Below are 15,553 nucleotides of genomic sequence, written 5' to 3'. Positions count from 1 at the left end.
TAGTGTAGTGAGCACAATCATGGTGCGAGGCCCCATGCCTATAAAACACTTCTGCTCTCCCCAGAGCATTTTCCATTTGCCCTGATTTCTAATTGCACCTCTGTAGCATTTCTGGATAACGCGTGCCAAGCACCAGCCATCCAGGTGTGAGAACAATGAATGTGATTTAGCTCAAAACCCAGCCTTGATGCATAGCTTCTTGCTATTCCTCAGCTAATTGCAGATCTATCGCATCTGCTGCTTTGAACGTATGTTTCAGAGTTTTATTACACAGCACCAAAAAAAGCGTGGATCTCTAAAACATCTTTTGTAGAGCAAGGTTTGTACTGGGAGGCTCGAGAACCATCCCTAGAGGTGTTTGAGAGCCATGGAGATGTGGCACTGAGGGATGTGGTCAGTGGGCAAGGTGGGGGTGGGCTGGTGGTTGGACTTGCTGGCTGCAGTGCTGTTTCCCAACCTTAGTGATTCTACGACTCTAACTGGTGAGGAGTTGCTCTTCTAAGCTAACTGGGACTATGTGCAGTGAGAGCAGCTGCAAAAGCCAGAGAGACACACTCTGCTGAAGTACAAATGCTAATGGACATCTGGAAGCTTTGGTGATGGCCAGGAGAGACACTGAGTGCTGGCTGTAAAATCAGGTTACTGCTGCTGTTCTGCAGGGATTTCCAGTTGGGGGAGGCTGAGAACTGAGCAACCTGAGCATGGTTGGGGTTGTGGAAAGACAATGGGAAAGGCAGCACAAGGGGTCTCTCGTAGGTGCTGCAAGCTCAAGCCTATGGAGAAGAGAGTAGCAGGAAGACCATCCCAACCTGCTGCATGGAGAGATTACAGAGCACCTCCTGCTTGTCTGAGGCTGACAATCTCTGAACAAAAAGCCAAGTGCTGCTAAAAACCTCGGGATTACAAGAAAACAGGAGGGTGAGTGAGTAAGGCTTCCAGTTCTCACTGGCAGCCAATGGAGAATGAGCTTTAGTTTCTTCCAGAATATGCTTACAATGAAATTAAGTGAAAAATCCCCACTGCTCACTTAAGTCTTTATTAGATGTTTCAGTATCTTTCAGTCTTTGAGGAAACTTCCTGAAGTATCACAGGACACCCACTGAAGCCTCCCACAGCACCAAGACACCCCCAGGCAGCAGTAAAAACTGCTGAGGAGCATTCCCAGCAGAAATAATTGCTCTGTTGTCTACAGAAAATAGCTGCCACAGTGTTTGATAATGAAAATTCTCCATTTTACTTTATTTATTTATTTACTTTTTTCCTCCTAGAGAAAGGGGAGCTACAAGCTGCAACAACACAAAGTAATAAGGGTAACATTCTGACACTAACCCTATTTTTAATAGGGGAAATGTTAACAGTAATAGTTTTAAAAGGTTGAGTCCACTCCCTGTGCCCTCACAGCCTGCAGCTGGGTTCCTTGCAGTTCTGTAGCTTTGACTCCAAATCTTCCTTGCTGAACTCCAATTAAACTCAGAGAACTCCACTCCCTGTCCCCCTATGTACCTCTTGTTCACTCCTGGAACACATATGGATTTTTTTAAATACACCTCTGTCCTGAACAAAGCTGATTGATTCATTTAACCTCCACACCTGCTTGGTTGATTAGGGGGGAGTGAGAGCCTCAGGTGTTTCTCAGGTGGTCTCTGACCTACTTGGGCACAGCTCCTATTGGGGTTGGGGTGGCAGAATGGTTGGTGCTGTTTGCATAACTGGGCTCTGAATCCAGCTGGATACGTGGTGTTCAGTGGGTCTGTGCCCTCAGCACTTTCCAAAGCCTTTGCAGGACTATGTCTCGGCCCCACCACGAACCTCTCACAGTGATGTTTCACAGCCACAGCGAACTGGAAGCACCGCCAGCGTGCGGGACCAACGCGAGCACGGACAGACAACGAGGATGCGCCGCTTGGGAGTTAGCATCGTTATTGAGGTTACGGCGTGAAACGAGGCCAGAACAACGGCAACGCGAGACGGGAAAACGCCGCTCTGCTGTCAAGGAAATGCCACAAAAGCACGAGGGAGGGAGGGAGAGCAGCAGGCAGCTGCCGCGGGGGGCCGGGGGTGGATGGGGCGGGAGGGGAAAGGAGGACACGGGGCTCTAATGTGCTAATGTTAGCCGCTCCTCGGTGGGCGGGGGGACGGGGAGGCAGGTTTTATTTCTTTCTTCTTTTATTTATTCCCTTTCTTTTATTTATTTTATTCATTCCCTATTTCACTTATTCCCTTTATTTCATTTCCTTCATTTTATTCATTCCCTTTATTTCACGCCTTCTTGTATTTCATCTATTCCTTTCATCACTTGGACTTCAATTCCCTATTCCCCTTTTCCCTTCCGAAACAAATAAAAAACACATTTCGAAGAACCATCCTCATCCTAAATGAGACACGGTGCTCCCATGGAGCGGGGCGGCTCCGCGGGGCGGTGCGGGGGGCTCGGGGCCCCGCCCGGCTGCTCCGCCCGGCGTGCGCGGGGGCAGCGGTGCGCATCCCCGGTTGGCGGCTGGCGGGCGGCTCCGCTCCGCTCCGCTCGGCTCCGCGGGGCTGCGGCGCTATGGAGGCGGTGGACCAGGTAGGGACGCGTAGTTCCGAGGGTCGGGAGCGATGGTTGAGCGTTGGGGATGCTTCTCTCTGATGGTTTCTTTCTGCCCCGCAGCTCGCCTCCGCGGGGACTTTCCGCGTGGTGAAGGAGCCGCTGGCCTTCCTAAGGGTGTTGGAGTGGGTGAGTGCAGGGTGGTGGTGGGTGGCTGTGAGATTGGGGGGGTTTTTGATGTCCCCCCAAAGTGAGCCCCGCAGAACAGGTGGGAGCCGGGCTGAAGATGGGGGATATGGGGACCCGTCGTCCTGCGGTGGTGGGATGGGAGAGGGGGGTTGTGGGTGCCCCCCAGCCTTGTGCAGGTTGGAAAAAAATAATAATAATAAAAAAATAAGAAATCTCATTATGCATTTAGCAAACTTGTCTCTGGGCCGAGCGGGAAAGGAGGCAGATAATTGGTTTGCAGAGCAATGTCACTGTTTGTTGCTCTGATGCTCATTCGTAGTGAAGTCTGCAGGTCAAATGACATTCATCGCCAGTAGGTCTGCGGGAGGAGAGAGCTGCTCTGAACGGAAAGTTCAGAACATGTCATGGAGGATTAATCACATTCCCCTAACGCCGACTGGCTGAGGAATTATGTAAGCTGCATATTTTGGGGGGCGCATCTGCGTGCAGGTGCCATTACCCCACACTCTGGCACCCACTGTGCTTACCATAATGAGGGGGTGTTGGGCTGCGCTGGGGGCTGCTGACCCCCAGAGCCCTTCGTGTCCAGCAGAGCTGGGTGATGCGCATGTGGCTGTGGGTTTGGGATGGTCCTGCAGTGGGGTGACCTGTGTGCAGCACTCCCAGCAGCGCTGCTGCTGCTTCCAGGAGAACTGGGGTGCTCAGAGGCTGAGCCCTGGGCTCTCTGTGCTGCTTGCTGTGAAAGCAATTGTGGAAGAGAACAGGGAATGAAGCTATTTCCATGGCAAATCACTGCTGGGAGTGTGGTGTCTTCGCTATGTGCAGCTGTGCTGGTGGTTGCAGGGCAGTGAGCTCCAGGGGCACAGACTTTGACCTTGCAGGAAACTGTTCCCCACAGTGCACTGGCATTTTTGGGGCAGTACATGGGAGCTCTCAGGGCTCTTTCCCTGACAGTTGTCCACTTCTGTAACTTCTTCCAACTGCTGAATGTAAACCTGCCTTTGTTGTGGTTGAAAGTCACTTGTAAAAACTCTTCTGTCTGCACGTTGCCTGTCTGCGTGTATACAAATAGACAGGGGTCCATAACAGAAACAGAACTCTCTGGTGCTGCTGGGGTGGATCAGCCCTTTGGAAATGAGCAAAAGGATGATGCAAAGTGCATCAGAATTCAAGATGGTCTGAGAAACAACTTCAAATTTTTAATGTAAGTGTGAGTGAACTTAAGCACACCTTAGCATTAAGAGTCACACTTTATTGACCAGATAGGCTTTGTGGATTACCTGAATTCTAGCTCTCTCACTTCATCTTGCTGCTCACATCCTTCTCCATGCCCACCAGCTCTGCACCATCTCTGGTCCCAGTAAGCGTCTGTCTCTCCCTCTGACTCCTTTTCTTTTCACTCCAGCTGTCATTTTGAACTCCAAAACAGACCCAGAGCTCTGGCAGATTCTGTGGCAGCTTTCACATTCCCCAGCAGCATCGCAGCCTTCAGTGCACTTGATCAGAACAGTCAAATTTTGCTGCTAATTGCTGGATTTACAGCTGTTTCATTTTGGGTGTTAAATGATGTGTGAGTGGGGCTTTTATGCAGAAAGTGCTGGTGACAGTGGAATTTATTAAAGCTGCTCTCGTTAACGCTGATGAGTTTCTCGGAGGTTTACAGTAATCACCTATAGGAAGGTGTGACCGACGTGGTGTGATGACGTGACAGCTGAATCACAACACACATGGAGCTTTAAGATATGGAAAAGCAACTGCATGTGGCTTTAAGGTCGCATTCTTTTGGCTTATTTATCATGTAAAGGGAGGCTCTAACTTCTGCTTTTGGAAAACTTGTGCTTTTTTTGTTGTTTTATTGCTTGTTTCCCAGAAAGCCAAGCTCTGGATGTCAGATGCTGTTAGGACACAGGGGTGGGAGGGCTATAGCATGGGTGGCACACTGGGACCAAAAGATCCTCAGCTGGTCCAGGCAGACCAATCCCTAATGTGTGCTCCCATCTTGTGATCTATTAGGGTAGGTCCATGGAGGAGGTAGCTCAGGGGTCTGTGTCTTTATGAATAAGCCTCTGTATTGTAAACACAAATACTTTCAAGTCTGGAGACAACCAGGATGGCTGTAGGTTCTCAGGTTGATAATTGCAGTTTGTTGGTGTGCAAGTTCAGTGCACTCACAGAGCGGTGTCTGGAGGAGCAGGCGCTGGATTGGGCCTCTTGCAATCTTCTGTTTTGATTATTGTTGAGAGAAAATGCTGAAATAGGACTGATTCTTCTGAATATTCATAGTACATTTTCATTTGTATTTCTTGTGTACTTTGCCATCTATTTCCAGGCAAGAAATTGCATTTGGAAGCCATTAACAGACAACGTTGGCTCAGACCCAGGAAAGGTTAGAAAAAGAAAGAAGTGACTTGTAGCAATTGAGCACCAGAGCTGTGTTTTTTTGGGGGGGGGAAGTTCAGAGCTCAACACTGGTTATAAATGGTGTACTCACAGCATAGGGATCACAGTTCTGGGCTTGGAAAAGTGCACACAGCTGTGCTAGATAGGCTTTGGGTGTTCCCAGTTCTGAGTCAACTCTTGCTTTGTGGCCATGTGTTGGGGCAAGCTGCTGAAGGGCTGTGATTGCTCTTCTGCCCTTCGTCCCCCTGCTTCATCTTCACCTGAGACAAGGGGATGCTGCTGAAGTTCATCTCTCGTAATTGTCTGCTGTAGCTCTGCGGTCCTCTGTGACCAGTTAACAGTGTCACAGCTTTGCCTGAGAAATGACACTCCTTGGTGTGCACCTGACAACAGCGAATAAGGAAAGATGAAAGAAATAGATTTGTTTGTCTCCCTGGATTAATTTCCATCACATGGATGTCTGGATGTGTTTGAATAGCTTTGATTGGGTCGGTGAAGAGTAAGCAGGAAAAGCAAGTTTGTCAGTTGTGTTATATTTGTGTCACGGTTGTTGCTTCTCTGGAGTGAATCTACTGAAGAGCAGAGCTTTGTGTGTCTACAATGTGACGTGTACATTGAGTGCTTCCTATGGAGCCAGGGGTTACCTGCAAAAGTATTTTAGTAAGTGGCCTTAGGCTGAGGTTCTAAGAGCCTTTCCCCTCTCTTCCTGTTGCTTACAGAACTGTGCTGCTGCTCATCCCTTGTACACTGCAATGTGCGTACCTGGGAGCAGTCTTAGAGCTGTGGTTTCTGGTTACTGGTGGTGTTGCATGCTGAAAAACGCTGCTGGGGCTTTTATTAAGAGGACCTGGATGTTGACATTGAGATGCTTCATGAACCTGAATCTATCTGAAGAGTTGTTGCAATTCTTGCTTTGTACAGAAAAATTACATTCTAGTCTTTGTGTGACTGCAGATAGTTACTGCAAGTGGTTCTGCTCAAGATGTACAAAAGGTTTCCAGAGCAGTGCCTGGGATTTGGACAACAGATTCCCATTCATCTCTGATGGAATCTGAACATAGGAAATGCCAGGGAGGTTTAAAACTGTGTGCCCATGGACCAAACTAAACCTGCTCTGCTTCCTTACCCTCATGATGTGATCTTTTGGCTCGGAAGCTGGGAAGAAAAGCCTGGCAAGAGCAAAGCTTGCTTTGTTTGCGTGGCCTCTAAAAGGGTTAGCAGCCTTTTTCCGCAAACAGATGTGTGCGTAGAAGTCAGGTAATCCTGCTGGAGTCTAACGCTCATGGATGGGTTGAGTGTTGGGTGTTTGCTTTTATCTGTCCTTGAACTGAGAGAAAAGGCTTATAAAATAACACTTTTTTCCTGCCTACTGATGTTGCTTGTGCAACACCAGGACTGTGTTCTGTGTTGGTTCTGTCCATCTTGATGTGTAGGATATGCAAATACATCAAAGAACGTGTTGTTGATTTTTTTGGATGTCTTCCTCATGAAGGAGGTATCCAGTTATTTTAAAATACCTGACCCCAGTTACTATCTCAGGGACCATGTATGTACAGCATCAGGTCAGTATGTGTGCTACATAATGAAAAAACGTAAATCCATTTCTATGGTATTTTAATATTACAAAGGTAATTACCATGTAACTACCCCTTGATGGGATGATTTCTTATAGGCAGCTTAGCATAATGCATGCAAAACGCTCTACAGTTCATCAAAGGCAAAAATTCCCACTTTGGAACCAGGGGATGTGGGCACCCAACAGAATGGAGCCCTGTGAGCTGCCTCTGTTGGTCCCAGTGGTTGGACATACAGCTTCTGGACGCTCTGCAGGGCATCACTCACTGCAGCCTCACTGAAGACAGATGAGAACCTGTATCTCATTATTGGTGGGACTGGAATGATGGCAGCAGAAGCCCTCAGTGCATGCACAGTGTTTTACTGTGTAGTTTTAAAGTCTCAGCTTCTGGGAGTCTTGTGATTCTGAAACCTTTGGCTCTGATAAGCCATATGCTACCATATGGTAGCAGAAGAGAGATGGAAGCCCTGAAGACTGAAAACCCAGCAGACAAGCAAAGGAACAGAAAATCTGTTCTGTGATCCCCTGTTTCCATGCAGACTGCACAGAGCTGGCTGTTCTGCACGCTGCTCACATGCATGTTTGTCATGTGTGGTACAAATTCAGGAACAGGCAAAGAAGGAAGGAGGAAAGGGCAGTGATTCCTGACCACATTGCAAGTAAAGAGCATCTTTCATCTGAGATGTGCCTGCCATTTCTGCTTGGGCTCAAGCTATAATCATGGCAGAATCGATTTTAAAAGGTCACCTAACAACTCACTGAAGTCTTGTTGATTCTTAGGCAGGCTAAGATGAGGCTGAGTGGGACTGGGTGTGCAGGGGTTACACTGGAATAGTGTGGCTGAGAAAGTGTGCTTTGGGAAGTGGGGGTTCTTTGGAGTGAGGAACTCCATAGACATCCCTGATTGAACCTGGTGAAATCTCTTTATGTTAAGCCACCTTCCTGATGGCAGACTCAGCTGGTGTTATCTGAGCATGGCTGTTCCAAGCTGTAAGAATAAAAGATGAGGAGAGAAACTCATTAATGCTAAATTTGATTATATATGCAAACCAGGTTTCTATGAAAGGAAGAACAAAAATCATCTGACTTTCAAACTAGCAAGGAGATGCATGGAGATAGAGGGGCTGTGCCATTAGACATACACAGTTACAGGATCCTTGCCAGTTTTTATGAGGGAGATGTTTCAGTCATCACTCCTGTAAATCAGCATCTGCATAATTGGAGCCTTGGGTGAAAGCCCTGCCTGTTGACATCTCTGGATTCCAGTGTTGCAGTCAGGGAGGAATGTGCTCATGACAAAGAGCTGCCATCCTTTGGATCCTGCAGTCTCCATGTGAACCTGGCCTCGTGTACCAGCTTCTCCTTGGAGCTGAGTGAAAGCTATCAAGTGTTATACTCCAGGAATACAGAGCAACAAAGAGCACTTGCCTGTCTGCCCACCCAGGCTGGCATCTGGCCAGAGGGGTCTTAAAGGTGGTGACGGGTTGGTGGTTGGTCTAGATGGTATTAATGGCCTTTTCCAGCCTTAACGATTCTCTGATAAAGGCTTTTGCTCTTGTGGGGGATCCAGCAGGTGCTGCAAAGCACATAGTGGAAAGGAACATGTGGAGGTGCTGCTTTTGAGGTGTTGGATCAAAGTGGCACATGTACTGCAAAGACACAGTTGCTAAGGTGACAGCTTGCTTTCTTTTTGGCAAAAGGAAAAGAATACTGAATATAGACCAACTGCCAGCTTTTGTACTATTTAATTTGCACAGTTTCATCTTTTAGCCATTGCAGAAACTTCTTGAGTTGGTCTTTGGAAGCAGTGTTTTCCCACTCAGAATACTGCACCTGCTCAGCTGGAAAAGCCAGTAGTGCAGCTCATTCTGAAGGAAACACACAAGCCATGTAAACTGATGGTGTTTTCAATGAGTGTAACTGCAGACACAAATCGTGGTGTTAAAAGAGTTTGGCAATGGCATTCTGTCAGCTAGAGAAGTATTTTCGAAGAACCATTTATAAAAACCAGAAATGTTAGATGTTGCTTTATTGGCGCTTTGTTTCACCAGCACTTTATAAATATTCAGATGGCAATGGCCTTAAGTTGTGCCAGCGGAGGTTCAGGTTGGATATAGGGGAAAAATATCTTCTCAGAAGGAGTAATGAGGCACTCTGGCATGGGCTGCCCAGGGAGAGGGTGGAGTAACTGACCCCAGAGGTGTTAAAGAACTGTGGAGATGTGGCACTGAGGGTAGAATAAATATATCTGACTGTCCTGCAAAACTCCTACCCTGTCATCATGATCCTTCTTCCATGAGAAGTGCCAGAGCCTGTTGCAAAAAGCCTGAGTGAGTATTTGTGGGAGTAGGCAGCTGTGTACCCCTACAACCTCAGCTGGTGGTTCTGGGTAACTGCTCTTCACAGTTCCCTGAATTTCCAGCAGAAGTTTGTGGTATCTGTCCACAGACTTTGCAGCTGATGTACGTGCTCTGCCCTCTGGCGTTATTCCTCAGGTGATGCGGATCCGGAGCATCTTTGGTTTGAAATGCCAGCCCTTTGACATTTGCACATTGGGTGCTCATGTTGGCACCTCAAACTTGGCGCTGTACCGTCAGAGAACTGTAGGAACATTAAGGTTGGAAAAGACCTCCATGATCATCAAGTCCATCTGTCAACCCCTCACCACTGTGTCCATTAACCACATCCCTAAGTACCACCTTTCTGGTGATGGATGAAATGCCTCCCTGGCCCATCTCAGTGCAGTTAGGTTGGATCCTGAAAATGGGCTTATTACTGTGAGCTGCGTTCACCTGCGTGCTTCTTTAGAACGGAGCAGTTTCTCCAAGTGCTTTACTGGAGATGGCTCATCAAAACCTCTAACTGTGAGCGAGGGGTTCCTCCCAGCATTGCCAAATGCTGCAGCCATAAGCATGCAGAGCTCTGCGGATCGCCATCTCCCAGGGCAGCCGGCATGTTGGAGCAGAATTAGGTCCCGCTTTGCAAGAACACGCCTGCCAAAAGAATTAAACAATGGATGCTTTCCTAGTTAATTTTAACATTTTAATTAAATTCTTTGCTGCTGCGTGCCTTTGATCTCAGCAAGCTGATATACATAATGTCTTTTGTTGTGTCCTAGCTGCGTTTTATTTCAAACTTACTCATGGCTGCTGGGATGTATTTGAGTATGAATAAAAGTACAAAACCACATGCTGTCAGGTGAAGAGTGCATCACAACTCACTTTGCCAGTTGGCAACCAGAGACATCCAGACTGTGAGATGATGTGGGCAATACTGGTGGTAGATGGATGGTTGAAGTAGGTGATAAACTAAAGGTCTTTTCCAACTTTAATGATTCCATGATTATTGAGGAGTATTTTAGTGATGTCTCAGTAGAGCTTCTTTCTGGATGTAGTCTCTCTCTCTCTCGTTTTTTCTTTATCTTTTTTATTTTAATCTACTTTGTTAATGCAAGAAGTTGGTAGGAACACTCAGTGATTGGATGGCTGGGGTATTAAAGTCAGCTTCCTCCTGTTTTATAGCTTGTGGGCAGTGACTGAGGAGCTGTGGAGCATTTGGGCTGTACCAGGTGTCAGGCAATCCCAGTCATCGTTGCATCAAAGTTGTTTGTAGAGCCAGTTGGAGAACACAATTTCATTTCAGGGGAGAAAAGTCACTTTTCATATAAGTTTCCATTGGAAACTCTGGCTTCCTAGAGAGATTATGAGCAAGGAAATACTTTTGCCAAAAGCCACGGTCTTTCAGTTCAACACTCAATTGGAGGTTCAGGTTGGATATCAGGAAAAAGTTCTTTGCTGAGGTGGTGTTTGGGCACTGGAACAGGCTTCTCTGGGAAGTGGTCATGGCACTAAACTTGGCAGAGTTCAAGAAGCATCTGCACAATGCTCTCAGACACATGGTCTGATTTTTGGATGGTCCCTTGTGGAGCTGGGAGTTGGATTTGATGTTCCTTATGGGTGCCTCCCAACTCTTTCCTTTAAGAAGCATTGACCAGGTTCTTGTTCCTCTCCTGCATCATGCTGTTATGCACCAGACTTGCTTCTGGAGGGGCTGGAGCCACTTACACCCTTGACACTGGGACTGGCAGAGGAAGGTTAACATTTTTGGAGCAGAAGCAGTATGTTCTTGAAAAGAAAGTGAGCAAGTAAAAAAGGCAGAAAATCCTTTTGTTGGAAAACCTTCAGCTGTCAAGCAGTGATTTTTAGACAGCATGCATATTGGCATTGTAGTTTATGCTTATATTTTGTGCGTGTAGCAGGAGGCTCTGTGCAATCAGAGCCCATCCCAGTACCAGATCTGTGCTGTCCCAGATTGCGAGGCCTTGGCGGGCAGCTGAGGCTGTGTCTCAGTGGCTGACACCACACTCTGTGTGGGTGCAGCAGAAGGTCGCCTGCTGCCACCAAGCATGATGCTGCGGTAAGGTAGAAATGAGCTCCTTGCCTGTACTGCTCCCTGCATCTGAACCAGAGCACTTTGCACTGTGGGAACCAAGTGCTGGCAGGGCTTGCTTCTTCTATTCTTATTTTTTTTCTCCTTTCTTTCTTTTTTTCCCCATTTTTCCCTTTTTTTTTCCCCATCCTTTCCATCATGGTTTTCACAGTAGATTGACAGCAACAGGAGAGCAAGGACAGGCTTGGGGCAGAACTGCGCCAGCACAGCTTGTGCTGCTGAGCAGTGAAATAGAGAAGCTCTTTCTGCCACAGCATCCAAATGTGCAACAAACCCAACAACCGCTTTTCCATCTTTTTGTTTCTGCGCTCATTAGCACTGGCCACCCGTGGATGTTGTATGGGTTGTTAATGCAGCTGAAGAAGCTCTGACAAAGCGCACAAATATTGTTTCCGCAGCTTAGTGCCTAAAAAGTAGTGACTCAGCAATGATCTCATGGGACAAACAGTTCCCAGCTCTTCCCAACTTGCAATGAGATCTGCACATCCCTGGGCTGCTGGAGGCAGGGCTCTGTGTACCCCACATCTGCATCCCTCCTGCACAGAGGCTGCTGGGTGTGAGCAGAAGAGTGCTCTCTTCAAAGAGATTTTCTGGGGGATTTTTACGCTCCATCCCGTGATGTGCTTTGGGATGCATTCAGCTTTCTCTTCTGAATAGGGCTCCAGATGATGGAAATAAATTATCATAAATTAGAATAGATTGCACTCTTCAGCATCTCTACATCTGTCATTATGTTTCTTTAACAGCTCAGTTTAACATTTATACACACTCTGACAGCAGCTACTGGTGTGTATGCTATAAATATTGGCTTGCAGAAGACATTAATGGAGTTTAGGTAAACGTTTGATGACGCTGAGATTCTGTTCCATATGGTGGCATGCAGCAAAATCGAATTCAATGTGCCATGTATAGCACGCCTGTGTTCCGTATGCACCGTCCTCTTGGCATTTTATCAGTGTTCTGCACTACCAAGAAGTGCAGGTGCTCTCAAAGAGCAAAGCGAATTTCTTGCAGTCAGTTCTGTTGTTTATCACCTGTGCTGTTTGCGATGCTTGAAACCAACTTGTGACATGTGTCATAGAGTCGTTAAGGTTGGAAAATACCTCCATGATTGTCCACCCATCACCACCATGCCTGCCATGTCCCTTGTATGGATGGGAAGGGGCCAGGGAAACAAGGTATCTCCAAGAAGCAGTGGGCTCACTTCTTTTCAATGTGAGGAAGAAAACCTGTGCAAGTTTCTGGCCAAGATGGTATTTCATTAGTATTGCAGTGGGTCCCAAAGGCAGGGCACAGTCTTTGGGTGTTGGCTGGTTATGACTGCTGAATGTGGAATTTGTGAATCTCAACAAAACTGTCACCAAAACACTTGGCAGGAGGGTCTGCCTTGTGTTCTGCTGACTGACAGGAGGACAAATAGCTCAGACATCATAGCAAGAGGTAGGAAAAACAATATTCTGGTCCCTGTGATGTGCCTTGCCATCATTCAATAGAATTAGGACATCTCCTGCAAAACATTCTCTTTTTTTTCTTTTTTTTAAACTTTTTTGCTAATTGCAACACCTTGATTAGTGCAGCCTGATGATGTGGCTGTCTCCTCTGCAGCATTCCTCTGATGTATCCTAGTTTTGAGTTAGCATTAAGGTAGAATCATAGAATGGCCTGTGAGGAAAAGGACTGCAGTGGTCATCCAATTTCAATCCCCCTGCTATGTGCAGGGTCACCAACCACCAGACCAGGCTGTCCAGAGCCATGTCCAGCCTGGCCTTCCAGGGATGGGGCATCCACAACCTCCTTGGGCAACCTGTTCCAATGCATCACCATCCTCTGAGTGAAGAACTTCCTCCTAATACCCGACCTAAACCTCCCCTGTCTCATTCCCCCTTGTCCTATCGCTATCCGCCCTCATGTTCAGTGTTTTGTTGGCGCTGTGCTGCAGAGGGGAAGCTGCAGTACAGGAGCTGGACAGCCCAGATGTGGGGCCCAGGAGAACATCTGGCTCAGGCTGGCCTCTGGGCACGGCCGCTTCATTTGCCCCTGTGTAATGCAATGTAAGTAATGAAGCAACCTCAGTGTACAAAGCAGGGCAATCCAAAGAATGCTCTTCACACTGTAAATTGCTGAAGGTCTTTATGATGCCAGTGAATTAAAAGTCTGAGTAGAAAAAAACCCTGCAGTGCTGTAAGTTCAAGTCACTTCTTTCACAGGCTGTGAGTGGGGAGGGGAAGAGATAAGTTATCTGAATGGAAATGTATTTAAATTCTGTCTCTGGCAGAGTGCTGGGTTATTGAGCAGAAAACACTGCGCTCCCTGGCATGGAGAGAACTGGAGACATTTTTGTATAGACCATATGGGTTTTCTTTGGTGGTATTACCCCTTGTGATCCAGATTGTTAGGGAAATTTTCAGACCTTTGCAGGCTGCTTCTTTTAGAAGATGTTGCTTCAGGTGTTTCAGTGATGCACCTGTGTTTATTTGCATAGGGATGCTGCTCCATCCCTGCTGGCTGGGTACCAAGCCCTCTTTCTTACCTTTTCTCAGGTTTCCAGGTTTTACCATTGTTGTGCCCAGTTACATCGTCCTTCTGCTTCAGCCTTCCTGATCTTGCTGCCTCCTGCAGAAAGAAATGTGTTTACAAAACTCTTTCCACCAGAGCAGACTTGCCTACGATTTTCCTTTGGGCAGCTGATTGTATCTGAGCTCGGGGCTTGCATTTACGTCTCTTGAACGATGCTATAAAGAACTAAATAGTATTTAAAGAAAGGCAGTTTTCATGTTTGCTTGCTCTTAAAGACATTTCAACCCAGGCAATGTGATTTCATGGTGAGCCTTGCTCCATTCAGCCTTCTCCAAGCTGCACGAGAAGCTGAACTCATGGAGGGCAGTTTCAAAATGCTGAAATCCCCTTTTCTTTCAATGTCTTGTATTTTCTGGGTCTTTTAGCTCTTTGAGGTGTGTAACTTCAGGCCTGGAGGCTATGTCTGCAGCCCTGACCTTGTAGCTATGGCAGGTTTCTCTGTGATGCCCTCATATGAAGGGGGGATTTGAGGAGGGATGTTCTGTAGGTAGGTAGAAGTTGATGGAAATGAGACACGTGCATCTTGAGAATATGTCCTTCTGGGGGTTATTTAACTAATTGCAATGTTTTGTTTAGCTCCGAACTAAGCTGTAAAGATGCTCTTGGGTAGAAGGGAGGGAAAGATGAGGCAGGGGTGCAGGCTGCCCAGGGAAGTTGTGGATGCCTCATCTCTGGAGGTGTTCAAGGCCAGGTTGGATGGGGCTCTGTGCAGCCTGGTTTGCTGTCTGATTTAGTGGTTGGCAGCCCTGGCCATGGCAGGGGGTTGGAATTTGATGATTTTTGAGGTCCTTTCCAACTCAAGCCATTTTATGATTCTATGAAAGGACCCCTTGTTCTGAGTGGATTATTTATTTTCAAATATACATAATGTTCTCACAGAAAATGAGTCTATGTGCTGCTTTAATTAATCTGTCAAGTTCTATCTTTCACATATGACTGATGTTCATAAATCCTCAAACTATTTCTTTTAGGCTTTCTTGTATAATGAAGACCCATTCCCAGCTCCAGTTGTCCTCCGTATCTGGCCATAAGCCCCTCTAGGGTAGGATGAGAGAAATGTTGCACTTTTTTGCACTCAATCAGTGCTAAATCTCAAAGTTTAAAAATATCACAAGTGAAAAACAAGAATGTGAGTCATACAGAAAACACCCTTCACTTCCAAGGAAGTATAAATATCAGAGAAACACATTCTTCAGATGTTTCCTCCTCCAAACAGGTATTCACATCCAAGATTTCTGTTTGAAGTGTTCAGAGACATTGGCTCCCTGCTGTCAGAGTGACCATTAGGTACAAGAGATGCCTAGCAAGTATTGATAGCTAACATCTTCCTGGAGCTAAAATAGTCACGGAGGTGGGGGTGAGCTTTGAATGAAGAGGGAAAGTAGGGAAGGCTGCAACCTCCCTTCTTGTGGCTTTGATCTCCATAAACACCTCTTCTGCAAAGGTTGGTCCTCACTTTGGACCTGAATGCTCAACTACACCTCACACATCAGGTATTGCCCTCCAGGGCAGCACATCTGCATACTTTTAGGGAGCAAGTGTCCCACTTGCCTCTCAACAGCTGGGAAATGAGGGTTTTGTATCAACCAGGCTTGCTCTGATGCCAGCATGTGTTAAAGTGCATGTGCGTTTCCTTGTGTTTTTACAGGATTAATATTTTCAAGGCTTTTTGATAGAAAATTGCTGAAAATTATTTAAATCTGAGGCATGCTGCAGAGATCAGAGAACTCTTATAAACTCTTGAATTAGTAATGTTGAATTAGACATGAGAAAATCCTTTTTGGCTTAAATGGTGAATAGGCTTTTCTCAGAACTATTTATGAGTTTAACATCTT

The 15,553-nt window shown here is 46.6% G+C and overlaps 1 protein-coding gene across 1 annotated transcript in view; it reads left to right on the top strand.

Moving 5' to 3' along the window:
* Positions 1-2,466: 2,466 nt before the first annotated feature.
* The window catches only part of SYNPR (synaptoporin), a 76,655-nt gene continuing 63,568 nt past the window's right edge, over positions 2,467-15,553 (top strand). The window contains exons 1-2 of the mRNA XM_015875408.3: positions 2,467-2,566; positions 2,651-2,716. Coding sequence (XP_015730894.1) covers positions 2,549-2,566; positions 2,651-2,716 — 84 coding nt within the window. The 5' untranslated portion in view covers positions 2,467-2,548. The remainder of the gene's footprint in view (positions 2,567-2,650; positions 2,717-15,553) is intronic.

Source organism: Coturnix japonica, chromosome 15 (assembly GCF_054131305.1).
Source record: "Coturnix japonica strain WE chromosome 15, WE-NBRP24, whole genome shotgun sequence".
Classification (NCBI taxonomy): domain Eukaryota; kingdom Metazoa; phylum Chordata; class Aves; order Galliformes; family Phasianidae; genus Coturnix; species Coturnix japonica.
This window is presented reverse-complemented; position numbering and strand designations above follow the sequence as displayed.